Raw genomic sequence first — 27,912 nt, forward strand, 5'->3', positions numbered from 1 at the left:
GCCGGCTTGGGGGCCGGCAGTCAGAAAAGGCCAGCAATCAGCGACCTAGTACAAAAAGAAATGGCCAGCAAAAGTGTATCATGAGCCCAAAAAAGGCCCCAGAGAGCCTGCTATTGAGGCTAGGGTGACTGTGCGATGATTCCTTTGTGCTAAATTGTGGGAATCATATACATGTGGTATTTGTAAGTTATAGTTCAAGGTGTACATCAGTTTGCATATGCATTATGTAAATGTGTAGCATATTTGCAAAAGGAAAGGAATTTCAAACGTACAATATGTGTAATGTAGGAAGAGCAGACCAGCATTTTAAGATAGATCATGCTAATTAATTACAGCCTTATCTGCATCATCTACAAGACAAGATAAAACAAAGACTCTAAATACTTTATGGGGCTATGAGGAATCCGAACTCTTCAGCTTGTTTTATGTGATAGTCATGGGAACAAAGCTGGACAAATGAGATTACCATATGCTTGAACATAATCGCTTCAAGAGAGAAAATGTTTACCAGAATCAAATCAATGAGGTAATATGTATACATTGCTTTGTAAAAACCTACAAATTATGAGGTTCAAACAAAATGAGACGATCCTTACCTGCAGGGCAGGTCCCAGCGTGCTTGGTTCGTCCAGACTTGCCACAACGACCTCGGCACCTCTAGCCTGCAGTGCCTTAGCTTTGTCGCTAGAGGCGTTTCTAGTCACAGCTCGGACTTGAAAATCCTGGTCTTCAAGAAGGGCTTTGGCGACGCCCCCTCCCTGCATTCCTGATACAGGTGGATATGTTGTCAAGTACTATTTTCAAGATATCAACTTGATGTATATATGAGGTAATATACAAAAGGTGACAAAAGACATGGTGGCGCCCATGTGAGTCGAGAGCAAAACTATATCTAAATTTATGTCTTGCTTGCTTTGACCTGTGTTGAGAGTTACAGGTTTCGACCGCCAGTGAGGAGTGTTCAAGATTAGGAAGCATTTAGAACGCTGTGATTATCTTATTGCTGTAAATCATGTCAATAGTATTTTAATACTTTTTATACTTTAAATAATCTTAAGGCTGTAAATTTCATGTTAAGTGTTTTACCAGTTGTATTATTGATTGTACTTCCAATAGTCCGTTTTTTACTATAGTCCGTCTTCGATTCTCATGTGAAAGGAGTGTGCAATTCAGCCGAAAGGCTGCGAAATGCAAATTCAATTTTTGAACAGTCCATGTTTGCATAAAGGGGCCCGGGGGAGAGCGAAGTGAAAATAACTGAATTTGCTCTTAAGCAAATACCGGCCTTTCTAGTCTATTCTATTTATTTATTAAGGTTCTCCAATACAGTGGATGGTATAGCAGAACTAGTATTTTATATACCTTTCAAAAAGACTCCTTTTCAAGGTTGCCATATATATAATTGAACACATGTTAGGAGGATCTCTAGTATATAGCAAAATACACTTATAGCAATAGGAACATTATTTTGATAGTGGTAATCCAAATCCCCGTAATGAAGCTACCTAGTAGACCACAACGCCAAAGATAAACAAACCGGACACCACACAAACCGACAGGTCACGACGAAATGTTTTCTTTCAGCTTTAGCCTTGACCTTTGGTGAATACCTGCCAACCAACACCATGAAGACAGACAATGCCTGCTGATCAACTGTGGTGTGGTGTAGCTGGCTACCTGTGGTGTGAGTGGTCATAAATCCTAGGTTCTCCTCCCTCTGATCAAGGGCCTTCGAGAACCTTTCTACAGCCATCCTGCCAGACCCCAACACGCAAGATATTTTTGGGGTTGGGGTATGGTATCCAGGCTACAGTTCTACTCGTCTTGACGAACACTTGAGTGCCAGGCACAGCGCAAACATGCATAACAAGCAGATAGCACTATGTACCTCTGTTAAATAATACATTACTATGGTCAATGTAAAGGAAACAGGACTTGTTGTAAAAGTCTGTTGAAACAGGACTTTTACAGCAAATGACGAACTAGACAAAACCATAGTTTCTAGTAAGGGTGCCTGAACCTGTCACTAGTACTTTTCTCATAGCCCACCATACTGGGCATTGCAGTAGAATTTGTATGGCATACCGAAATGGCTTGAATGGATTTGTTGTCTCAAACGTGAAATGTATAAACTTGGAAGCAATTGTCCAAACGCCATCTGAAACGCTTAAAGGCTGGTGAATGACGAAACTTGAACGACAACAGGGCCTAGCAGGTTATGGGGGCGGGTGCTTTTGGCTCTCAGTGTCACAGCTGGCACACATATGCTTCTCGGCGACATGTCAAACTCACCTGTTGCTCCGAAAACGGTGATAAGTTTCGCCATATTGATGTGAGTCCGTTGCTGAACGCTGCACGCCAGCCGCGGGTCGTGTTTCGCTCTTTGTGCCCTGTAACTTCTCGATGCGCGCTACGCAATTTGAATGGCGTGACCCTATTGGTTGTTCCATTGCAGAATGGGTGGGATGGGACTGAGTCAGCAATGCAAATAGATATGCAAATCTACAATAATATACTTGAACTGCGTGTAAGGCTTCCAAAAGGGCTTATCCCATCAAACGAACGTGTATAGACCCGAGTGGGCTGTTCCATTTACGGTGTGGGACAATCATCAGAGTCCTGCAGTATTAACCGAGACGTATTCTTTTAGCAATGACCATGTACCAACGTTCACCTTCCTGCCAGTCCATGTGAGAAAGTTGGACGCAGACCAGCTTGCTCAGTCTCCGCTTACTCGTCCCGGGAACCAGGGCCAGCGGAACAAAAGTGAAAACACACCAAAACAAACGAACAATCAGACCAAAAACAATGCAATTCATGTACATTATTTCTGTATTTTCAAAGGTATGTAAGGCTTATTGGATATGCATTGGCTAAGCTAGTGAAAAAGAGCATTCACCAAGTCATATTCCGTTGTAAAATGATTTATTTGAAATTTGTCTCAACAGACACGGCCTTCCAGGCCTTCCTACTCCAGATCCCCTGGTAAATTATCTCTCTATAACAGCCTAAGTAGTCCGTCTGGTAGAGACTGCAAGCTAGTCCAGGGCGTTTAGCAGCGCCTCCTTGTTCTCTGCTACCCACTTGTCGAAGCTCTTGGCGGCGGGGTGTAGCTGGCGGGTCAGTTCCACACTACGGTCAGGGTTGTGAAGTCGGTAGAACTTGAACATGTTTCCGAGGTCGTCAGCACCGGGGAAACCAAGCTGGGCAAACGCGTCAGCTGTCATCTAGGATACACATGAGAGGGGGAATATAGTCACTACCGACGTACGATATAGAATGCTTCATGGAAAGCAAAAAAGGCTCAGTTCCAATCTCATTTTTGGCGACACCTCAGGAACGGAGCCGGTAGTACATAGTTCTATTTGACAGTAACATCCACTTCCATCTAGTCAATACTGACATACGATATAGAATGCTACATGGACAGCAAAATGAGCTAAGTCCTGTCTCATTTTTGGCAACGCCTTGTTTTGTAAGACAGTAACAATCACTTCCATCAGGTAACTGACTGGTGCCTACGACAGTTGAATGATCTAGTACTACAACAGACTTACGTCGCTGGCCTTGAACACCTTCGGTGCCAGGTGCTTGGAGAGAATGTCTGCAGTCTGCTGGATGGTGAGTTTGTCACCGCTGAAGCCCACTGCCTTGCGGATCCATTGGGCCCAGCTCTTGAAGATCGCCCGAACTGCAGGTCCCATATCTCCTGCGCTAACGATGTCCATGGCAGCGCCCTCCATCGGGACTCCTAGAAAATCAAAGATGAAGACATATGTATGGGTATCCCATATAAACGATATAGCAACTTTAGAGTGACATTACCTTTACAACAATGACGGCCAATCTTTACCAGCCCCCCTCATCATCACACAGAGATTTTTGCTTGACATTTAGCTAATCATTAGACAGTCCTGTGTAGCAAAAAGAGGTCAAAATCAACCGCTCTGTTGCAAACCCTGTTACACATCAATAGAAGTAATTATAACATGTACAAAAGTCTGATTACCCAATAGCCTCCAATAGGCCGTTCTACAGGGGAATTTTATTTGGCAACAGGGGGAATAGTTGACCAGGAACGTCAGTCCATTTCCCCCTCCGCACGCTCCGAAGGGCGGAAGCTGCACTCCTCTGATAAGGTAACTCCTGTGGCAAGTTATCTCCCTATTTGGCCAATGAAGTTTTACCATTTTTGCGGCGACCTGTGCAGTCTAGTAGAGACTACGTACCCAAAACGTATGTCCCGTCTTCCTGTTTCTGTGGCTTTAGTAAAGAGATGTAGTTCTCATAGTAGAAGGAGAACCTGACGAAAGTCACCGGCAGTTCTATGGACGTCATGTACTCCTCTATCAGCCCCTTGGCGTCAAAGTGAGGACAGGGAAACCCCGCGATCTTCTGAACATTCTCCAGGCCGCTAAACACCACATGGAGAACCCCGGCAGCTTTGGCGGCGTCGGCTATGGACTTGCCCTACGTTTGGAGTAAAGATGTGGAAATGTAGTTACTCGCGACTCTGCTAGCGCTAGCAAATCGGAGAAAGAAAGACCAGAAACAACGTTAACCGTGAACAATTACGAGCGAGCATCCATCTGTGTTGAGGGGCCACAGCCAGATTTCTTTTTATGCTGAGCTACGGTTTTTTTTTTTTTTCAGAAAAGATAATGTTTGGCTTCAGTGTGGTAACTCGTATTTGGAGCTACATAAGAAAGAAGGGTGGTTTAAGGCAGTTCTTACTTGTCTGATTTCCCTCTCCAAGTCCATATGTTCCCAATAGTTGGTCACCACATAGACTCCGTGTGCGCCCTGTAGGGAAAACAAACAAATGACAACCATTACCCTTTTTGCTGTATTTTACTATCTGACGTTACGACTCACGGGATAAAACCTTTCTTCAGCTTTGTCTTGATCGTCACTGGAGGATATACCGGATACAAGAAATTAGGCCAATCACCAAGAAACCATAGTCGCTCCAAGAGAGAGTATACAATGAGCTGCATGACGTAACGAAATCAATTTTTCTAGTAACAAATTGAGACGGTTCCTTACCTGCAGGGCAGGTCCCAACGTGCTTGGATCGTCCAGACTTGCCGTAACGACCTCGGCACCTTTCGCCTGCAGTGCTTTAGCTTTGTCGCTAGAGGCGTTTCTCGTCACAGCTCGGACTTTAAAATCCTGGTCTTCCAGAAGGGTGTTGGCGACGCCCCCTCCCTGTGCTCCTGATAAGATAAATATGCTGTTATAACTGTTCTTTAAAGACATTAATATGATGAATATGCAGGAGAGAGCTCCCAGCAAAGCACGACATACATGACAAACCAAAATGGCAAGTCGAGAGTAATGCTGTTAGTATTTGTTATTTACTTTACATCATAAAAGGTTTTGATTATTTCAACCAGTGATTTTAGTTCTTATGAATATGCCGATAGTGGGCACTAGCGATATCTATGATGTTGGATCGTCAAAAAAACGCCTGTTAGAAGCACGCCTTTGGCTATTTGAATAATGCACTTGCCGCAATAGTAAATGTTGATAGGGCAGTTTCTTTGTCAGTGGTCATCCACATGCAACTTGCCAGGCACGGACGAATAATTGATAAACAATCACAGTGACCTAAAAAAACTCACAAAAATATTTTCTTTTAGTCCTATTCGTGACCTTTGGTAAATACTTGCCAATACCTGGCGTGACAGCAGACTATGAGGATATTGCTCCCGGATAGTTTATACCGTGATACTAGTAGTGAGAATACCTATCAAATTTAAATGTCGAACTCAAACAAACACCTGCAAGTAACCAACACAAGGCTGCTAATACAACAGGTACCGCTAAACATTCCCATACGTCCATTCTCAGTGCAAAGAAACGCAATGACTGACATGATACTGGTCGACCCAGAAGTGAAGTGTGTTTTGTCTGGACTCTGTACCTGTGTCAAATATTGTTCTGATAAGTAATGGATGGATTTCAAAGGACAAGCGCCAACTGGACTGTTTCAAGGCTACAAGTACAATATACAAATACAACGGAGGAATGTTAGGGCAACGCCTTAAATGCGATATACAGTCAAACCTGTATTAGGGGCCACCTCTACAGAGGGGCCACCTGTCCATAGTGGCCACTTTTTGTCGGTCCCTTGGGTATTTTATCTACAAGTTGCCACCTGTCTATAGTGGCCACATTTGTCCAGTCCCTTGAGTGGCCACTATAGACAGGTTTGACTGTACTGCTATATTGGCTATCTACATAACTCCTTTAAGTTGTACGGTCTCCATGTGTGATTTAGTGTGCCCTATGTGCAGTTTGTATAAGCTCCGTTCTTCTTCACTGTGTCAATAGGTGAATTACTATAATAATATTACCGAGTTTTGTTTACACATAAGGTAATGCAATTTCGTACTACCGGTCACGTGGCCGCACTCACGCAAATATCAGCTTGATAACTTTATAACGCTCATTCGTAAAACCTGATAACATACCTGACGGCCAAAGCTACATGTTAGGGAAGCAACTTTGGACATAATTATGTGAGAGTGCGATCAGCTGTAAACAGACATCTGTTTTATGTAAATACCAGTCCTCTGCTGTATACGCTATGTGTGAGTGAAGGTCGAGTTAGACAGATCTGGTCCCCCCTGTGTGTGTACATCTGGCAGTGGTAATGAATTAATGGATTAGCACAGGCTAAAAGGCTATTACTTTGTGGGACTGCCTGCATGGTTGTGAGATTGCCAATTATCCATGGATAGGCGGTGCAACATTGTCAGAAATTCATATCTTAAACAGATAAAACGTTAGCTAAGATACTATCCGATTCAACAATAGCACGGCGAACACAAGCTATTTCATACTGCAAACGGACTTTTAGAGCAAGGAATATAAAACTTTACACCGAAATCAAAACCTCTGAGTTGCTCACACCTGTCACCAGTACGGTTCTCATTGAGTTCAGCCTCATGCTGTTGCTGTATGATTTGTCTGACATGTGACTCGTTGTCTGTCTCAATGGCTAGCGAGGCGATGCCTAAAAATGAACAGCTTCTGAATGCCAAGACGTAAAACGCTACAGAGTAACAGACTGGTGAGTAGAGAAACGTTGATAGGCATGCAACAGGTCACAGCCATCATACATGTAGGTACATATGACATGAATACTGTTTATACGTATTGTTAGAGACATGTCGGACTCACCTGTTGCTCCAAAAACAGTGATAAGTTTCGCCATATTGCTGGAAGTCTGTCAGTGTTGTTGTTCCTCGTTGAATGAGGTTACACGAAAGCTGGGTGGTCCTGTGTTGCTCTTCCTGCCCTCTCGGTCGCTCCTGACAAGTTAAATGTCGTTTGAATGACGTGACCTATTCTATACAAACGTACCCTGGTGGGTTATTCCATTGCACGAATGGGTAGGGCAGTCAGCAATGCAAACAAACATGCAAGTCATGCAGTATCACTGGGTCGGTAGTAAAAATGTGCAAGTCATGCACAAACCTGTGCGGACTGTGTCATGGTGTATAAGCAAATGAGCGGGCTACTGCAGTATCAGCGTCGCATGCAAGTCATGATTGACTTTTGTGGCGTTATTTCCTGATGAAAAACCATTTTGACAAGTTTGTATCGAAAACTTCTCATGAAATGATAGTTGAAATGCCTCGAACATTGTCATCTATAAACACAAAATTGAGTTTCTTGCGGTCTTTCTTAATTATAAGACAACTTCATCTGGCCGTAACCACTTCATCACCTTAATCACTTTGATTATCAGTCTAAAGACACAAGTTATCGATGTTTTTATTATCTCAGCCCACTTTATTCTGTATTGTTAGGTTGTTGTATATTCATTTTTGGTTTCTTATGCGACAAGGAGCAGTTACTTGATGCACAATTCTGTTATCAATACAGTGTATAAGTCAAAACTAGAACACTTTAACACATACATATAAATCACCTATTCTCTTATAAAAGAAATTGAAAAGAAAAGAGTTTCTGTAAATTTTCCTGACAACCATATCCGTGTCACACATCACAAGCTCCATTCTCGGGCACATACAATCCTCAGGTTCCTGACATTTGGCCATGTGCCAACCTGCACTTTCTGTCAGCCTGCCGAAGATATACGCAAGCCATCTCAACCATCACTTCCTGCCAGTCTCTGCTTATAACTCAGCCCGCGGGAACAAACTTGGACCCGGACAACGAAAAACCAAACTTGAAAACACAATCAATATCATACAAACGATCAAACAAACAGACCGAAAAAAATAATCTGTTCTGCGGAGGTAATGATGCAATCAATCCATGCACGCCTTTCTACGTGGGTACGGGAATCGTTAAATTCGGCAAAAAAAAATTGCCAGGGGAGACAGCCCACGCTATTAGCTTCCTCTTCCGGCCGGCCAAACCCTCTGGTAGCAAAACTCCCCTGGCAAATTATTCTCCCTATAACAGCTAGGTAGTCAGTTCTGAACTGAGACACTATATAGATTGCTAGTCCAGTGCGTTTAGCAGCGCCTCCTTGTTCTCTGCCACCCACGTGTCGAAGCTCTTGGCGGCGGGGTGTAGCTGGCGGGTCAGCTCCACACTACGGTCAGGGTTGTGAAGTCGGTAGAACTTGAACATGTTTCCGAGGTCGTCAGCACCAGGGAAACCCAGCTGGGCAAATGCCTCAGCTGTCATCTAGGAGACAGAATGGGGGTTTAGTCACTACTAACATACGATATCATAGAATGCTATATTTAAAGAAAAATTGGCTCAGTCTTCATCTCCTTTTTGGCGACACCTCAAGGACGAAGCCAGTAGTACCTTGTTTCTTCGAAAGTAACAACCACTTCTATCGATTGACTGAAGGGTACCTGTGACAGATGAATAATGTAGTACTACAACAGACTTACGTCGGTAGCCTTGAACACCTTCGGTGCCAGGTGCTTGGAGAGAATCTCCGCATGTTGCTGGATGGTGAGTCTGTCTCCGCTGAAGCCCACAGCCCGACCCAGCCACTCCGCCCTGTTCTGGAAGATCGCCCGGACAGCAGGACCCACAGTGTCTGCTGCACTGACCGCGTCCATTTCAGCTCCCTCCATCGGAACTCCTGGGCAACCACGGATATGCGAAGATAGATTAATGACTATAAAGCAGTTTTGCTTGCGTGAACATCTGAGCGACAATACAAACAATTATAATTTCTGTCCATTTGCAAATTGATCCGTTTCATAGATATTAAATTCTTGATTCAGTGCTATCCTCCGCCGGAGTTATTGAATGTTACGTTGATAACTTGATAGTGAATAGCAATACCAAGCACCAGAGTCTACTTTAGAGTCCTTACCCAAAATGTAGGTCCCATCTTCAAGTATCTGTGGCTTTAGAGCAGAGATATAGTTCTCATAGTAGAAGGAGAACCTAGCGAAAGTCACCGGTAGTTCTATGGACGTCATGTACTCCTCTATCTGCCCCTTGGCGTCAAAGTGAGGACAGGGAAACCCCGCGATTTTCTGAACATTCTCTCCGCCGCTAAACACCACATGGAGAACCCCGGCAGCTTTGGCGGCGTCGGCTATGGCCTTGCCCTATGTTTGACATCAATGCAAAAATGACAATAGTTGCTTTTACTAGCAAGTTCTTTTCCATTGGCTAATTTCAACAAGTAACAAGTGACCGTAACAGGTATGGATTGTGAGATAACATGTGGTCAAAATCTAAAGTTATGGTGACGATAAGTAACCGGATGGTCTAATACACAGGCACATTCACAGAAGACACACCTACAAGTGCTACAAGACTGACAGGCAGACTGACAAACACACCAAGTACTAACATGTTTCTGTTATGGACGTAATAAGTATGAAGCATGGAACAGGAGCTTGATGTAATTTTATAATTCATAATATGGCTTACACGCTTCAACGTGTAGTGCGTTCATCACCCAGCTTTGTCTATTTAGGCTAGTCTTAGCAAACTTGGATTTCTGAAATTATTATAACCATATCAAGAGGCTGAAGGTACAAGTATATATGAAGACAGCATTATCATAATAAAAGTGCCAAACATGTTCCTTTAAAACGTAAATGGCCATTGGCCCGCAGCTACATAAAATTACCATAGATAGATGATACTGTCATATTCAAAGTAGATCGAAGTTGTCAAACATATCATGACCAGCTGGTCGCAGCTGTTGACAACATGAACAGCTGGTCACAGATGTTGACATATTTCGAGCAAGGTGAACAACTGTCAACTTGTGTGTATGGTAAAATCATAATCCAACATATTTCGAGAAAGGTGAACAACTGTCAAAGCGGCCCTGGACCAAAACACGTATGCGACAACGGGAACATGCAGTTACAGATGCGAACGCGAATAACTTTGACGATCACATAAAACCACGCATCTGCTTGCAATACTTAATTATGGCAAGGTTCACACAAAGCGACCCTGGACCAAAACACCGTAAGACAAACAAATTGTAGGGGTGATATTTTTATACATCCATAATAAAACCAGCAGTCGCGAAAAAAAAAACGTGTATCATCGTCAACCTCAGTGCATTGGACTTGCCAAACAACGTACGTATGCGACAACGGGAACATGCAGTTACAGGTGCGAACGCGAATAACTTTGACGATCAGATAAAATCACGTATCTGCTTGACAATATCAATTGCCGCACGACCCATATACAAGGGATCTGGACCAATACACCGGAAGACGAACATTTTGTAGGGGTGTTCTTTTTATAACATCCATAATAAAACCACCTGCCGCCAAAAAAAAAAAAACACGTGCATCATCGTCAACCTCAGTACAGAGGACCTACCAAACGACATATGATTCAGACAGCGGGAACACATAGATACAGATGCGAACGCGCGTAAATGTGACAAAACTAAAAGTCTGTCGCCAGAGGTTACCCTCTGGTCACAGACTAAAAAGTCTGTCGCCAGAGGTTACCCTCTGGTCACAGACTAATAATGGGAAAGTATACATGTAGTATGACCGCGTGGCGCAGTGGCAGCATGTGCGGCTCGAGACCGAGAGGTTACGGGTTCGAATCCAGCTGCCGTGTCACCGATCTTGTGCCCTTGGGTAAGGCACTTTACACGACTTTCCACTTAACTCAGGTGTAATTGAGTATCTAGCTGCGGCTAGTGGCTTTGTGTGGCCTTGGTGGGGCTTTGTGGCCGAGACAGGCCTTAGGGGCAATACAACTATGGTAATGGTGGTGGAACATGGTGGAACAATAAACTATAATGGTAATAAGAACTGTTACGGAATACAACTAAAGATTTAGAAAAAAACATAATCACCAGGGCTAAACCCCCACGCGCACGCACACATGCACACACATATGCACACACATACTAGTATACACATATACCTGTTTGATTTCCCTCTCCTTGTCCAAATATTCCCAATAGTTGGTCACCACGAACACTCCGTGTGCGCCCTGTAGGGAAATAAAGAGGTGACCGTGCAATAATTTCTTCGTGATAAATGGTGGGAATCATATATTTGTGGCGATATATGTGCAAGTTATAGTTTACGGTGAACATACCGAATGCATTATGTAAATGTGGTGAATACACCGAATGCATTATGAAATGTGTAGCTCATTTGCATAATCTATAATGGAATATAACGTTAAGCATGGTATTCTACGAAAGAAATGACTTTCACACGTACAATATTTTTGTGACTTTTGGAGGAGAAGACCATATCATTTAAGATCANCCAAAACTTTTTTGTGCACCCAATTTTTTAAGCTGGGTGCACCAGTGTACCTATCCCAAAAAATGAATTTCGAGCCTTGATACTTATTACGTCCATAACAGAAACATGTTTGTAGCAATTGCAGGTGTGTCTTCTGTGAACGTGCCAGTGTATTAGACCATCCGGTTACTTATCGTCACCATAACTTTAGACTTTGACCGCATGTTATCTCACAATCCATACCTGTTTAGGTCTTTAACATTAAGATTCACATTGACACAGACATATTAAGCAACTTTAAATAAAACGATACAGTTAACACCATGAAAAAGAATCATTATAGGATATAAGCACAACGTCACACACCAAAGAAGACAAAACAAGCAACATATACCAGACCGACGTCACAGACTATGTTACCTACGGTCACTTGTTATTATTGATAGTAGTCAATAAATGTCTTGAATGTTGAAGCTTATATATAGCTTCAAGCTGCTATATATAGCAATTAAGTATGGAGAGACACTGTTACAGTAGTAACTTTTCACCCTGCCACAGATCTAGAGTTAGCTCAACCTTTTCAATGGCAAATGTACATTTGTATATACTGACTCTGTGGTATAGTCAGATAACAGGCAGATTTACCAGTGGCATGAGATAGTATCAAAGCTGGCTAAGGAGTACAGGAGGCCAAAGGGAGTCATCAGCCTCCGGTAGCCAAACACACTCCTAGGTCGGCTTCACTCCTCTGGCAGCTTTTGATACAGTAACTATCTTATGCAACCATACGGTGTGCTTGGAGATTAAGATAACATATATGCTGAGTGTCTTCCCGTACCAGTGGCCATCCTGACTTTGATTAGACTAGTGATTGATGATGTCCGGGCAGTGCTAACAGCCATGACCAAACACAACACTGTACATGACCCCCGCTGGTAGCAAATATAAACAGTGTACAGAGCAAACTAGAGGTCTTCCTTCCTCTCACACCCTCTGACTGGTACAGGCAAGGACCAGACAAACCTCTAATAATAGAATTTGCTTTGTTGCAGTTACCAAAAAGCTGCTAGGGGACCCCAAATCAGCACTTGCCCTTTATCCTAAGCGGTATCTATCATTCAAAAATGATGACTGCAGCACGTCTAGATCACGAGATATCAAAACAAGAAGTTCCACTGCAGTACCCTAGAAAGCTTAATGCTAGGAGGCTCTGTATGAATTTTTTTCCACCCATACCCCTACCGGTAGTATACAGCTTGAAGCCTTCTTGAGCTATGCTCTCCACACACAGATACACAGACATACACAAGAAATGGCAATTGTAAAACAAAACCTTCCTGACGAAGGTAATTACGTCTAGGTGGTTTATAGTCTATGAACTAGATTACAAATCACTAATCACAGTTAAAGGTCAGAGATACGTTTATGTTAATATATCCTTCAAGCTCTTTGATCGTCAGTACTGATTTATTGACATGCCCTGGAAGTAATTGCCTGACTTTTATTTCATGGCTGAAAAGTATAAATCACTTAGGCAGATTAATGAGTTAACTGACCAAGCATTATATCTGCCACAGTTCTAAAATCCTATATGATATTGTGTAAGACACAGTTAAAAATCATACTAATATGTGATTTTTTTTCTTCTCTTTATCAGTAAAGTCATATAGATCTGAGAGAAGTTTTTTAAAAACTAGATATACAGGTAATTGTCAGTTGATCAGTTGATCAAGCTGGTACCATTTCTGGCCTACATTGTAAACCTGCCCTTGCGGAAGGTGGTGGCTTGATAATAACACATGATGAATAACATCACGTGATTCATGTGTTACCTAATACATGGAGGTCATAGTACAACAGTTTACTGCACCTTATGTTTGTTTGTGTGTGTTATATTGTGGTAGATTACATATAATATTTCAGTAGAATACAAGATAAGGGCATAAATATTACAAAGTAAGCTAAAAGTTATTTCTAGTACATGTAATACAAGGTATGCAAATACAGTAGAGGGACCAGCTTAAAACGATACCATGACTGTCGCAAGCTTTAGATATTTTTCCATGCCATTTCCTCTTTGGAGCACACAGCATGTTGTTGGTTTTTCATTGTTAGATCTGTCCTTGAGAAAATACATTTTAATCAATTTCATGTCGTTTTTTTGATGGATGGGGTGTAAGCAAGCAAATTTCGGTCCCCATGCGTAGGGAGTTTAGTCCTGGAGTCAGTCCTGGACAGTATAATTATTAACCTGTTGATTTTGAATATCAGGATGAGGTGTACGCCTTCCAGACCTCACCAAACCCCAACCTCAGCCTCATAGATATATAAGCTCTATTCTAGGTGGAACATCTAATTCCCCATGGCTCCGAACTCAAGGGTTGTAGTGTGGCGTTTCACCACTTCACATTCCTACAATTCCAGCGAGGTCTAGATGTTTTCCGGCACATTTGTTTGCGGAGGGGGGCACTGTGGACGTCATCGTGTTTCTCCTAAAGGCTCTAATGCCTCTGTGTTGACCAGTTTGGCGGGCTATACGACCATCATCACGTTATTAGTTCCCCATTAGTTGACGCAAGATGAAAAGGGAACAAAAACTCGGTGCATCTGTGTTGAAAGGAAATAAGAACCGTACCAGGCTGGCTTCAGTGTTGTAACTGCTGGACCTGCCAGGTATAGTTAAAAGCTCTATCAGTCTATGGCACTGTATGAGGTTTTTAATGTTTGTTTCCAGCAGAACATTTCATTTCCATGTCACACCCAGGGTATATGTACATTGTAGATATGCGTTGGAAAAATACGATTTTAAGATGAATTCAAACATTGCTGTTTTTCTGTTTATTACTGAGCTTTTTTATGTATTACTGACTGTATATAATTTTACATGTATTAGATGTTTTTCAAATTACACGTAAAATTTATAGCAACGTGCAAATTTACATGTAGCCGAAAAAAAGTATTTTTGGTACAGAAGTCATATGCCGTGAGTTGTATAAGTCCAGACGACCCAAATCTGAACCTCTGGACCTAAATCTGGACCTGAACCTGAACATGAGGATATGTCTGCAGAACTTAACATGTGTATAGCTGAAGATAGTTTAAGCAACAACACACATTTCAGTGTTAAATGTCTAGTACCAATTTTCTGTAACTGTTAGGCCCAGAAGCCCTATGAATAGAGTGTGTTCAAGGTGTGGGGTTACAAAGTACCCAAAAAGACTGCACTTGAGCACCTATCCAGTAATCCTTTGTTTGCGTTCCCACCTGATTGGGTGGTTTGGTATCAGCTGTCGATGTCCAAGAACACCCTGACCAGGTGTTGAAAAGGGTCATTGTTTAATATGGGCAGCCCCTTGGTTTCTTTTAGCTCTTGAACCTTTATCATACATTGGGTTCGCTCTTTCAACAACGGTATATGGACTATGAGATAAGTTGGTGGAGTTTGTTTAGAGCCTTACTAGTATAGTGTCACAAGGGACACATAGGTGAGCAAGTTTCTTCACTGTTTCAGAGCAGGGTAGCAGGGTATGTTTTTACAAGGAGAGGTTGCAGGCCCCTCTCCTTTAACATGTTCACGCCACCGCCTCTGATATCAGACACCCTACGAGATGCCCTATCCTGGATTGAACCGGGGTCTAATACCATATTGGAACCAGGAGCACAACTGTGAGACAGCTACCTCTTGAGCCATGGGGACATCCCTAACATTGGTATATTGATTGTGAGTTAAAGTTACCAACTCTGTCCAGTCAACTCGGCCCAACACCCTGGTCAACTCAGCCAGGGTTAGGGTGTAGGATGTTGGGCCAATTTGACCATTTAGTGTTGGACTGACTTGGTCTGATAGGCCACAATGGAACTATTTAAGGGCTGAAACGTCCCTGTGGCCAAAAGGCTACTGAAACATTTACACAAAAAATGGTAAAAGTTTTAATAAGAACACAGTATATACGAATGCAAGCTGAACCTTAATTTTTGCTAATTTTCAGATCTCAGACAGAACACCATGTAGCTCTGCAAAGAGAATCTTCTTCAACCTGAATCCACATCACCTAGGACAGAACCATGCTGAGATGGAAGCCTGAGACCACAAATATTCGTGTTGCATCACACTAAACGTGTAACCATGGCAGAGAACTTGATGTCCTTGTGTGGCTATCTCCAGTATCGGGCTGGCGGAACTCTGGGAAAGCTACGCGGAAGGAGGAAACACTGGTGAGAATTCACCTGTTGATTCATAATTGTTTGCAATTTTTAGAATATGATGTAAATCTTTTATCAGTGGATTCACATAGCGGAGTGGCTAGGCTTAAGTGACACAAGATCAAGAGGTCATGGGTTCGATTTACGGCATTCCTGGCTAGACTTTAGGTCCTTGGAAAAGGCACTTTACTGTACACGACTTTCCTCACTCCATCCAGGTAAGAAATGGGTATTTGACTTTGGTTGGAGAGGTAAAAGGCGATGGAAGCAGATGGATATGCTCTGCCTCCAATACCGTGCCCCAGACACAGTGGATAACAACCCGCTGCCCCTTCAGCCTCAAAAAGGCTGTTGGAATGCCTCTACCTGCCAACTTTTACAGCATTTCTGCATGCACAGATTTTTACAATATTTTTACATGTAGAAAACAAGTTGCCAAAAAAAAATCAATGCCCAAATGTTATTTATCATCCGTGTAACCAAATGTTTTTGTCATTATGACCCAGATTTGAGGCATTGATATTGATCTAACTTATTATTTTTTTAAAAGCCAGACAAATGCATCATGGTTTTGCTCACGTAAGCCAGACTACAGTTACTGTATAGCTCTTTCATTTTCTGTCACAATTTTTTCATAAGACTATGCATAGGCGATTTGAGGCATTTGTTGATCTAACTCCTTTCGTTTTAAGCCAGACAAATGCATCGTGGTTTTGTTCACGTAAGCCAGACTACAGTTACTGTATAGCTCTTTCATTTTCCGTCACACTTTTTTCGTAAGACTACGCTCAGGTGTGCATAAATCAGAACACAGCAAGAGCCGCAGAAGAAATGTTGCGTATTCTAGAAATGAAGGAAGAAGACATCTTGAAAGCCAAGGTCACTCTTTTCCTTGGCACATTGCTTCCTGTAACACTGGCTCCTTGAGTCATCTGGAGCTATTGATCTTGCCTGTGGCGTGCTGTTGCAGACTGATGGTAAACGTGACACGGCACACGTTGTCACCTCCCCGAGATCTCTTGAACTCTGTGAGAACTCTAACTTGTATTCATCAAGGTTAACGTTACAAGTTTGAATTTAAGATTAAGGTATTGGCCAAGGTAACAGCTGAAATAAATGTATGTACCAGATTTGACAATATTGACAACAAACACAGCATGTCCAGGACAAAAGGTACAAAAAATGAAGCAGTTCTGCTGCAGTACTAAGGTCACACGCCAGGGTGCCGAAGATTGACCTTGACCTTTGTCTTCCCAACACCTAACCACATAACAAAATAATATTATTACAATCCATCTAGAGGTTCTTATATATATTACATGTATGTAACAATGCGTTTTGATAAATGGTGGTGTACTTTAAAATGAATGGTTTGGAAAGTAGATTTAATTTTTTCCGACCCGATTGTTTGACCTCATACTGTTACACTATGAAACTTGAAGAATCACATCTAATGTTTCATGTATCCCTTCTTGTATACATGCAGGTATGTGTTTGATGAAAGCAAGTGTCAGCTGCTGTATTACAAGACAGAGTCTGTTGCCCTGACCCACCCTCCATCTGGGTCTATTGACATAACCCACGCTGCCATCTCCTTCAAGCTCGATAACAAGAATCAGTTTGTGCTCAAGTAAGTGTCATTTAAGGCTATTCACGGAATCTGCATGCTCTTTTCTGAAAGGCAAGTCTTTTTAGTTTCAATTAATCCGTAAGGAAAACTATCATATTGACGTAATTCGTAGCGAGGCAACCAAACTTTGCATACTGTAATTGCCTTCCTTAATTTTTGTGTAAGCACTGTTGGACCCCCATGCAGACCCTCTTACTATGCTAGGTATCAATTTATTTTACAGTACATCACTGTACTGTACTGTACTATACTGTATTGTAGCTTTAGGCTACTTTCTTGGTTCTCAAAATTCTTTTTATGTAGAATTTCATCAAGAAACCAAAAAAGAAAACAGAGGGCTGAGAGTGTAAAACATGTACAACTTTGTCTATATCTGTTTTTTTTTTTCAAATTTGATATTCAAATGTGGGATTTATTTCTAAATCTGAGAACCAAGAAGGTAGCTTAGTGCCTGATTTATACATTTTCTTCTTTCAAATTATTAAAATGATGATAAGATATAACTGTAAATGCATTTAAGTTTGCAGGGATTTAATTTCGCAGTAGCGGGAATGGGAAAGCTAGTGGAGTGTTCGTGGTGATTTTAAGTTCGTGGTAGCACCATAGACTGCAGTCTCATACTATACTATAATTGAAAATTGTTCACAGGGGTTTTCAATTTCGCGGTGAAGTGGTCACCATGGAAACCGCAGACATAAAACCACCGCAAACATTTCTTCATTTACAGTAATGATTTATATCTTGTGCTTCGCAGCATTGGCGGAAAGGAGCATGTATTTACAGCAGAGAGCCATGAAAGCACCATGCGATGGGTCAATGGACTCCAGGTCAGTCACCCCACCGGCAGCTATGCTGTCAATATGTTCAGGCTCTATTTATTTCTCGCACTCTTAGACCATTAGCACATTTTTTTGCTGAGATACTAAATATACATTTTGCTCTGAAGCCAAATATACATACACGTGAAAAGTTAACATGCAAGTCCCTTACACTTGTATACATTTCAAAACATCACCCCGCAGCCAGTAATAAAGATGAAGATGAGATGACACTTTCAATGATGTTGTACTAAGACTTTATGGACCCCTTTCCACTACGACTGTGACCTCGCTGTGACCTTAATCTGAAAGAGTGCTCAAGACATTTCGTGGATGAAATAAAACTTTTTAGGCTGTGTGTGTTCTGTTGTCTTATTAGTCATATTTCAACATTTTGCGTGGAATGTCAGTTATGAAATCAATTGTTATACAAATTTGATTAAGGTTGCAGCAAGGTTGCAGTGCATTTGCCATGTAGTGGAAAGGGGGGCCTTACGGTGTGAAAGTTTAGGTAGCCCTGTCTGTTTTTGTACTTACTAACAACTGGCAAAATGCCCTGACACACTGCCAGTCACACATACTTCAAGTACATTGTATTTTTCTAGGCCAAAGGGACTATTTTTACAGATAATACTTGGCCGTCCTGTTTTTGACATAACGGTAGTGTTTTTGATTTATGTTCCATAAGACAACCAACTAGCAACTCTTTTACTGAAGAATGTGTCTGTTTTCCTTGTTATTATTTGTTTTGTTTGTGTACATGTGTACGTAGCTCTTGAATGTGCTTGATCTGTGCAAGGAGGTTTCTTTAATCTCCTTCTTCTGTGGCTAACGCTACATGTTGGTGGCCGAAGATAGCTATTCATTAACACCTGAGTAGTGAGAGGAAATCTGTGTTAAGTGCCTTTCCCAATGCAAGGATTTAACAGCGGGATCAAACTTGGTACCTCCATTTTAGGGTCAAAAACCCTAACCGCAAGGCCTATTGAGGTGTCATAAATGTTCACAGAAATTCATCATTGTTGTAATTTTGTGTTGTCCACAGTCCAAGCGAGATGCGTACACTGGGAAGGTGAAGAAGAACACAGCACGTGAGGAGAGACAGAGGAAACGATCCAGGCAGCGATCCCTCACCATGGTCAATCACATTGTAAGGGAGCTCATATGTCATAAAAGTGTCAAAGTTGTACATAAACGTTGTTGTCCATGTCCATGTTCAATGTCTATTCATTACTAGATGTGGTCTCTTGGTGCTGGGTTTCACTTCAGCATGAAAAATTGATCAAAGCGCTTAACTGCTTTTTTCTTCTTTTTCTTCTTTTTTGTAATTGGCCACGCCAACTTATTTCCTTGCCTCTTGGACATTTTAAGGTGAAAATCTAGCGGGAGGGCACTGTGAGTAAGGGAGGGAGAAAGCTTGAACTTAGCTTGTATTTACTCCCAGTAAAGTGTACAGACTTCTCCCTCACAGTCTGCTTTCTTGTTTCCAGTTAAGCATTCTTTTCTTAAATTCAATGACCAACAAATTAAATTGCTGCAGCCTAAGACACTTAAAAAGAATCATTGTGTATGGTAACCAGGTGTGAAAATTCTAGAACATGCTATACCTTCTACAGGGAAGTCCTTCTAAGACCGGTCTAGCTGCAGTGTCGCTGGAGAGACGTCTTAGCCAGAGTCTTAGCCAGAGTCTGGACCTTCTTCCTCGACAGACAGGTGACTGGAAACCCTCCCGTCCTCCACACAGGTGTGTGCACCTTTACCACTAAAAATTGTTTTTTTTTTCACCAATATGTGTTATTGAAGTGTTGATGATTTATCTTCAGATCCATGGTTTATCTTAAATTTGAATCTTTCTATGTTTGTGTCAGTTCTTGTTTTTTTATTTTTTTTATTCATTTATGTATTAATTAGTGTCTACTTCAAATCCAAATTTTATATTTTTTTAGAATGTGGTGTGTAAATTTCTTTTCTGTGCTGAAATGTCTCCCTGGAGAGATCCTTATATTAAGGAAAAAAAACACACTTAAAACTAGGCTAGTTTGCCAAGTTTGAAAATCTTCCCATATTCACCCATGGAAGAATTCAGAAAGTACAGAAGGGCTTGCCCTATCAGCACTTTCACTTGCCCTGTGCAGTCAGGCCAATGGATGTACAATGTATCTACGAATCATCTACAAATCATTGCAGTCTGTTATACACTAACTTTGGCAACCCTAATTCTCTTGCTCCAGGTCCCAGAGCCTGAGAGAAGACAAGGTGCGTATCCTACAGAAGAAGCTGGGAGAACCCTCCAGCCTCTCTCACCTGTTTGCTGACCTACAAATATGCGCAGGTGAGCCCAAGATTACTTTGGAATTCTTGACATCTTATACCTTTTATTTGCTGTTAACTGAAATCTTATTTACTTACTTTACTTATCCTATTCATCCCATGTGGGACATAAGGCTGTGATATTAAAGTTTCCACTGGGGTCTGTTCTATGCTAGGGGCTGAGCAGCATTCCAAGGGATCCCAATTGCCACTAGGCTGAAATTGTAACAGTACCAAATCAAAATTCTACTATATTGGATTGTGGTTATACCCAGAATTTGCCTTTTCTTACAGATTTATTTATTATCACCATTACAACTATTCACTGGCTCTGCAGTCTTGTTATGATTTGCTACTACCACATTTCAGTACGCTTTTCAAAAGGTTGACAACTTATTTGTATTACTTTGACTGAAAAATCAAACTATCATAGTATGCTATGTATATTTTTTGCAAAATGAAGAAATGAATAAGTCAAAACTAACTAGTTACTTAACATCTATCTCTAGTAAATTTACAGCAATATCACATGCTCTATCCGACATCTTCCCCTCTTCAGACAATGGACCATTCAGAAACTTCCGACTGCCCCAGGACACTCCAGTGACGCCACCCCTGGCAATCCAGAGGAATTTCACATTCCCCATGGTAGCTGGGTCTCCTACGGAATCAGGTATGTCCTCTCCTGCCTCGTACCTACTGGAGGAGTCCAGTGATGACACCAAGTCTGAGAGTGAAGAGAGCACCAAGAGACACAGTACCGGATCCTGTAAGTCTTGCCTATCTGCCTAAGTGCCTATGCCAGGGACTGGCCCCTTGCTCCTTTCCATAAGATTACTCCATATTGTATCTTCAGCTGCCTTTAGACATAAACAAGTGTCTTTTAAGATTTGGTCTTACCAATACTTGGGAAGTCTTCCCTGGGTTTTTAAACTCCTATAGTTGTAGAATTTATGGACCAAAGTACATGTATGTGGTAATCTACTTATTACGTGCCAAACCACCTTAGCCTTCTTATCCAGATATCCTGAGTACCCTATTTGTATCTACCGAATCATGGTGACAGCAAGTACTGTAAATGCTGACATTTTTGCAGTGGTTTAATGTTCACTGTTTTAGTGGTAACTTCTTCATTGCAAAGCACCGCAAACATTTTCTCCCTACTGCGAAAATAGATACCTGCAAACTTTAAGGCATTTACAGCATGTTAACCTAGCCCTCTGTACATGTTAGAAAAGACTATGGTTTCTTGACAGAAGGTTTTGTTTAGATACCCTTGTTGCAGACAGAAGTTTGAATAACTTAAGTTGTGAGAGTTGGTGTGGTAGACGTAACTACCTGTCCTTGGTGCTGAAATAGTTGAAACTGGAAAGTCAACATTTGAAAGGAATCAAATGTTTATCATATTGGCATTAACACAGTGATCTGCATACCAAACCTTGTATGAAATAACAGTCATTATCCTATCCCACAAATTACAGTGTAATCCATACTTAGATTTGATGTATTGCAATTTATTGGTGTCATCACTTTTATATATGTCATTAGGAAACTGAATGAAAGATAGTAAATCTAATGTCCTACCTCATAATGGCAACATATGTTTCTGCTCCCAAAGGCAGAATGAGGTTTTTGTCCTGGAGGCATGCTGACCTGTTAAACTGACCTCTGACTTTAAATTCTTTAGACCACTTGTTGTGGTTTCTGTAAATCAATAGAAAATAAAAGCTAGAGGACAGCTGGCCACTTATTGATCCTTACTATAAACGATGATGCTAGTGAGGTTAATGTTACTTTAAAGCCACTTTTGCTCAAATTGCCTTGTAAGCCTTTTTTTCCCTTTGTCTCAAATCTAGTAATGTTTACCAATTATTTACGAGTTATTGGACTCTGCTTAAAACCAGTGTCATATTTTGTTTTTAGTATCATTCTGGAGATTTAATGTGTTTCTTTTTTCTGTGACATCTCCATGTGTGTTATAGATGTTTATGTGTTACTAGATCAAACAGATTCTCAGCCGTCCACTCCCATCAAGACAAGGGTGCTGAGGAGGCTCAACTCAGATGCAGAGCTGAAAATAAATGACCTCCTTCGCAGTGACGAATATCAGTAAGTGTTCTCAAACATTTTTCTATTCTTTCCCCATTATTATCATTGAATCAAGTCTTTTTGGTCAGGAATTATTGATTTAAAATCCTTATGTTGGTCACAAATGTCTTACTTACGTCCAGCATAAATCCCTTCAAAATCTGTGGTTGACTTTTTAAGTCTGATATTGGTATATTACACAGTCCATTCACGCTTTGTTGTGATAACATTGTGCCCTTGATTTTAATCTATAGTCTTTGTTTTTTTGCTATGGTGTTACGTTTGCATTTATTGTGATGATTGCAAACATAGATCCACTGCTGCATGTGTATCCCCATTTCAACTGTGAACTTACAACCTCAGCAAACACTCCATTTTTTCCCTATTGGCTGCCTGGTGAGGTCATGACAGCCCCCAGAGTTATAATTAGGTCCTTCTGGCTAGGGCTAGGCTTGAGGCCAGCCCACCCTAGCCTGGGACCTCAACTCCCCCCTACTTTGCCCCTGTTGGTATTTTTGGGGGTTTCATTATTTAGATGTAGATATTGTAGAATTTAATCCCCACAAACTCAAGTTGTTTTTCAAATATTTGGAATGAAACCTTTTTTGTTTTGTGATGTCTTTGCTCTCAGACCCAGCCATCTGAGGTCCTACTCGGATTGCTCTACAGACGAGAAGGACATTGGGGCAGTTGACATCAACCAGAGACTACAGCAGCTACAGAAGGAGCTCATGTAAGAAGGGACTTCTGGCATGTTTTATCAAAACTAAAATCACAAAATCTAACTCATCAATAAAACTAATAGGACTTAATTATCCATTAGCCACTGCCTCCAAAGACGAAGTCATCCCCCAAGTGCATGCATAGAAATGGCAGATAGATCTATAGACTAAACGACTAGACTTTTTTTTCCCTTTTTATGTTGTGCGTCTATGTGTTCCCTGGCAATTACCCTTTGTGTATGAGTTTGCAAAGCAAGATTGTAGTGGCAAGTTCTTTAATAATCTAGCAAGACCTCACTTCATTTGATGCTTTTATTGATTTAATGTAGTAGCCTATATGAGCAACTAAATTTTCTTGTTTTGTCTTCATAAACTGATAAATTCTTAGGTCGACGAAAAAAGAGCTAGCGCGTGTCCTAAACCGTGAGAACAGCTACAAGGAGATCCTGAACTGTCGAGACGAGCGCATCATGGAACTGGAGGATCAGCTGGAGCTCCTACAGAGGAAAAAACTCACGGAAGATGACAGGTGATTATGGGACATGGATCACGATACACTATACTTAACTAAACAGGGCTATCTTTAGAATCCTTCCCTCTGTCTGCGGATAGAAATTTGCTTGTAAAATTTCACCCCTTCCGTGCAAAAAATGAGAGCTTAAAGACTCCTTCAGAGGAAAAAACTGATGGAAGATGACAGGTGATTATGAGACATGAATTGCGATACCCTATATTTAACCAAACAGGGCTGTCTCTAGAATCCTTTCCTCTGTCTGCGGATAGAAATTTGCTTGTGGGGATAGACAAAAATTTCACCCCTTGCTTGCAAAAAATGTGAACTCGAAGACTTAGAATTGATGCAGTTACTCAAGTAAATGGATATGATTTTTGAAATGATTTTTGGAAACTGGATTCATTAAAATATATCTCATAAGCTTAAAATGTATTAAACAAAGAAATCAACAAGATGAGCCCACAAACAATGAGTGGGACGGGTTAGAATTTAAAGCTGGAGGCAGCCCCGATACGACAACAAAAAACACACAGCAATATTTTGCCCAAGAAATTTTTATTATCAACGTTCATGTATGTACTTGAGTCATTGATAAGACCAAACTCTATCTTGACTTTAACCATGGTCCTGCTGAGAATTTTTTTGCCAAACTAACTTGCCAAACTGCCAAAATTAAGTTGGTTTATTAATCAGTAAAACTTGACCTATTGTGTGCTGCTGCTGCAGATTTACTTTCCCAATCAATGCGGTTTGCTTCAGTATGCTGCAGTTATTTAAGTGAGAAATGCCCCAAACCCGTAAAGATACGGTAAACATACAAGCATTATATACGTGCATCCCGTGTGCATGTATGTACAGGCTTAGCAGCACAAGGGTTTTAACATTATATACTTAGTAAGTCTTGGTTATTTTCCAGTATGTCCAGTGAGGAGACGGCCCAGCTGCAGAAGTACACAGCCCTGATGCAGGAGAAGTGCCGCATCCTGCAGGACCAGAACACTTTCCTTAACGGGGAGGTCCACAAACTGTCACGCCTACGGCAACAGGAACAGCTCAAGTCTCGCCAGCAGCATGCGTGAGTAGAATGTTCCTGACAAGATTGATCAAACTTCAATTTTCTTCAGCATTGCTAGAACGAACTGGTGGAGCAACTAATACTAGGGCTGTAACATCAAAATGGGAACAAAGAGGTTGAATGTTTTGAAAGTTTTCCTACTCTCTGGTTGCGCTCAGCAACCATTGTAGGAGGAGGATATTGAAGATTTCTTTTTCACAAACTCTCATAAAAATCTCATCTGCTGACTCTTCCTCAGAGCTTCTGACTGGAGTGCTGCTTCTCACTGCTATATCATGTAGCAGCATTCCAGTCAGAAGTTCTGAGGAAGAGAAAAGAAGAGAAGAGAAAACTCTAGTATTCTAATACATATGTATGTTCTCCCAGCCTTATGGAATTTTTTTTGTCAATTGCAGGAAGATCCGTAGTCTGGAAGCCCAGCTGGATGAGTATAAGAGGGACTACGTGTACCAGTTCATGTTATGTACAAGAAAAGTCCAATATCCTATGTTCTGCTAACCTGATGAAATTATTTTTGCCATTACAGGAAGATCCGGAGTCTGGAAGCCCAGCTGGATGAGTATAAGAGGGACTACGTGTACCTGCTGCAGGGGTGCATACATCTGCCCCCTGAGGACCCGTTTGACTGTATGGAGATCAGGGCATACGGAGGGGACAAGGTGATCAGGAATCACTCCATTCTATCTTCTAGTATTTTTAGATCACATTGGATTCGGATTTCATTTTGGTGAACTAAATAGAATATCAGCTATGATGTAAAAGTCTTTGCATATGTTCAGAATCTGGATTTTCAATGTTGCATACTTATTTTATTTGCCCAAGCATTTCTATTCTGCTTGCTTTTAAGTATGCAGAATGGATTTGCCATGTCCTATCTTGTCTATGAATACAGTATATTACATGTATGACAATGATGCAGGACTTGAGAATAGACTCATTGCACTTAGTAATGTTATGTAATAATGTACTTAGTAATGTTATGTAATAATGCAATATATTCATGTTAATGTAGTATTATGATGTTTTTCTCTGCACCTTTAGCACTATGAAAGGTTGGAAGCCATGTTAGAAGAAGCGAGAACCATCAACCCAACACTACCAACATTTGACAGGCAAGTTAAAAATTCATCTTTTGTTGTGTATAACCTTTTGTCAAATAAGTTAGAAATCAATGTTTTGAAAGAGTTTGGTTTTGAAACAGTTCCCCATGTCAAAGAAAATATTTTTGGATAAAAATGTATGGACTGTTGTAGTGAGTGTTATAATATGTATGGACTGTTGTAGTGAGTGTTATAATATGAAAAGTTTGTTACTTTTGTAATATGAAAATTTTAATTGTCCATATGTGTACTTGTTGCCTTTCAGGTCAGGCAAAGTTGCCACCCACACCGACAGTTATGGTTTCATCCACACCCTGCACAATGAGGCTATCCAGCTCCACTACATCTGCAGGCAGCTCACACAACATTACAGGTCACAAATAAAGGTAAACCACCATGAGCAACAAGCAGTGCCTTTTCTTCTGTTATCTGAATATGTGAGAAGTAGGACATGTAGAACACTGCTTGCCTGATGAAATTGAATTTCACTTTGCCTGTCCTGTCACGTTTGCAAACTGGGGCCAGCGGGGTTGTTTGTGGAAATGAAAAATAGAAATGTATACGTAAAAATATACACAAACAATGCCCACGACTTTTCCTTTGTCTTGTGCAGTTTGGTGTCTTTTATATCATACTTTTCATTCCCAAAAGCTGCCTGGCTGGGCCCCAGTTGGGAAATGTGATGTAGTACTAAGGTATCATTAACCTGTAGGGCAATAAAAGATGTACATTGTAAAATTAGGTAGAACCCAGCAATACTCATCCAGTTGAATACTGGTGGTAGAATTACACGTAGAGGGAAACAGTGTGCTGTGTAATATATGATGTTTCTGTGTTTTTCTGCAGAGTTATGAGAAGCACCAGACCCAGTGGACTGATTATCTCAAGGCACATAGGCAGGACCTGCAGAAAACGGTGAGTAGGCAGTTTGGTCTTTTGTAAATGAGTTATAGTAGATGCGCCAGTATCAGTACAGTGTGTCCCCCTCTTCTACCAGTAGCTGCGTGATTCTTTTAAAACTTTGAATTTCTTGTTTTTGTTTTCATTTTCTGATCTGTAAAAATCTCAGTTTGGATGAATAAAGATAAAGAAAGCCCAGTACGAACTTCAAAGCAAAAAAAAAAGTAGAATAGTTTTAAAATGTTGAATGTTCATATTCAAACACTTTGTGTCTCCAGTTTTTGTAAGTTCTAGGATTTTATCACTTTGTTTTACAGAAAGAGTTGAAGGTGTTGGTGAGGGACGGTATCCCTGACCAGTACCGCAGCGAGGTGTGGCAGAAGTTTGTCCACATACAAACACAGGACATCGAGGAACAAAAGGTACTCCTTTAAAACTTTTAAGTCAAAGTATTTAATGACTGTAAGGCTCAAAGAACAAGACGTTGCCTGTCACTGTAGATTGCATATATTTGAAGCCTACATAATTGTTAGACTGATTATAAATTTGATCCTCTGTTTCAGGGCCCAGGGTATTATGATGATCTGGTGACATTGTCAGAGCAATCTGTGGTAAGTTGTCCTCTGAAAGCTTTAATCTTTTAAAGCCTTCACTTTTCAACAAATGCTTTAAAGGTCAAAGCATAATTTCTTTGAGGCAAGTTGGCAAGTACAATGTTGATTTTTTGTATAATTGCCCTATAGGGCAAGTAAATTTTTCTAAACTTGTCTTACCCTGCACAATAATAAGAACTGCAAGATTTAACACTTTTCTTCTGGTTGTCAAGTTTCTCAGGCAGAAAGAATAAACCTTT

At 41.1% G+C, this 27,912-nt stretch overlaps 3 protein-coding genes across 5 annotated transcripts in view; 1 reads left to right on the top strand and 2 right to left on the bottom strand.

The window, feature by feature from the left end:
• Positions 1-11,470, bottom strand: part of LOC118420633 (nmrA-like family domain-containing protein 1) — a 16,524-nt gene extending 5,054 nt beyond the window's left edge. The window contains exon 1 of the mRNA XM_035827496.1: positions 11,368-11,470. The gene's annotated coding sequence lies outside the window, so the exon portion shown is untranslated. The remainder of the gene's footprint in view (positions 1-11,367) is intronic.
• LOC118420630 (nmrA-like family domain-containing protein 1) overlaps positions 2,816-27,912 on the bottom strand; it is a 44,448-nt gene continuing 19,351 nt past the window's right edge. Inside the window, exons 1-6 of one of the 3 annotated variants that reach the window (XM_035827493.1) lie at positions 7,189-7,373; positions 5,047-5,216; positions 4,735-4,803; positions 4,230-4,470; positions 3,558-3,751; positions 2,816-3,227 (exon numbers count right to left, since the gene is read on the bottom strand). In XM_035827493.1, coding sequence (XP_035683386.1) covers positions 3,039-3,227; positions 3,558-3,751; positions 4,230-4,470; positions 4,735-4,803; positions 5,047-5,216; positions 7,189-7,222 — 897 coding nt within the window. In that variant the 5' untranslated portion in view covers positions 7,223-7,373 and the 3' untranslated portion in view covers positions 2,816-3,038. Of the gene's footprint in view, positions 3,228-3,557; positions 3,752-4,229; positions 4,471-4,734; positions 4,804-5,046; positions 5,217-7,188; positions 7,374-8,450; positions 8,671-27,912 lie in introns of those variants that run through there. The other 2 variants (XM_035827491.1, XM_035827492.1) reach the window with 2 other exon arrangements.
• Positions 15,826-27,811, top strand: LOC118421744 (TBC1 domain family member 2B-like). Its single transcript, XM_035829245.1, has 19 exons — positions 15,826-15,914; positions 17,389-17,532; positions 18,287-18,359; positions 19,396-19,500; positions 19,967-20,094; positions 20,582-20,682; positions 21,220-21,429; positions 22,643-22,769; positions 23,380-23,481; positions 23,859-23,999; positions 24,901-25,059; positions 25,455-25,517; positions 25,586-25,718; positions 26,101-26,171; positions 26,425-26,545; positions 27,006-27,074; positions 27,377-27,481; positions 27,623-27,670; positions 27,803-27,811. Exons 1-19 carry the CDS (start codon positions 15,826-15,828, stop codon positions 27,809-27,811), a joined length of 1,998 nt encoding a protein of 665 aa, XP_035685138.1.

This window comes from Branchiostoma floridae, chromosome 8 (assembly GCF_000003815.2).
Source record: "Branchiostoma floridae strain S238N-H82 chromosome 8, Bfl_VNyyK, whole genome shotgun sequence".
In the NCBI taxonomy this organism is placed as follows: Eukaryota; Metazoa; Chordata; class Leptocardii; order Amphioxiformes; family Branchiostomatidae; genus Branchiostoma; species Branchiostoma floridae.

Excerpts from the sequence above, each read along its gene's own strand:
- LOC118421744 (XM_035829245.1), top strand. The coding sequence starts at position 15,826 with ATGGCAGAGAACTTGATGTCCTTGTGTGGCTATCTCCAGTATCGGGCT. Across the intron at positions 15,915-17,388 it reads CGCGGAAGGAGGAAACACTG|GTATGTGTTTGATGAAAGCA; the intron begins GTGAGAATTCAC and ends GTATACATGCAG. Across the intron at positions 26,172-26,424 it reads ACACTACCAACATTTGACAG|GTCAGGCAAAGTTGCCACCC; the intron begins GCAAGTTAAAAA and ends GTTGCCTTTCAG.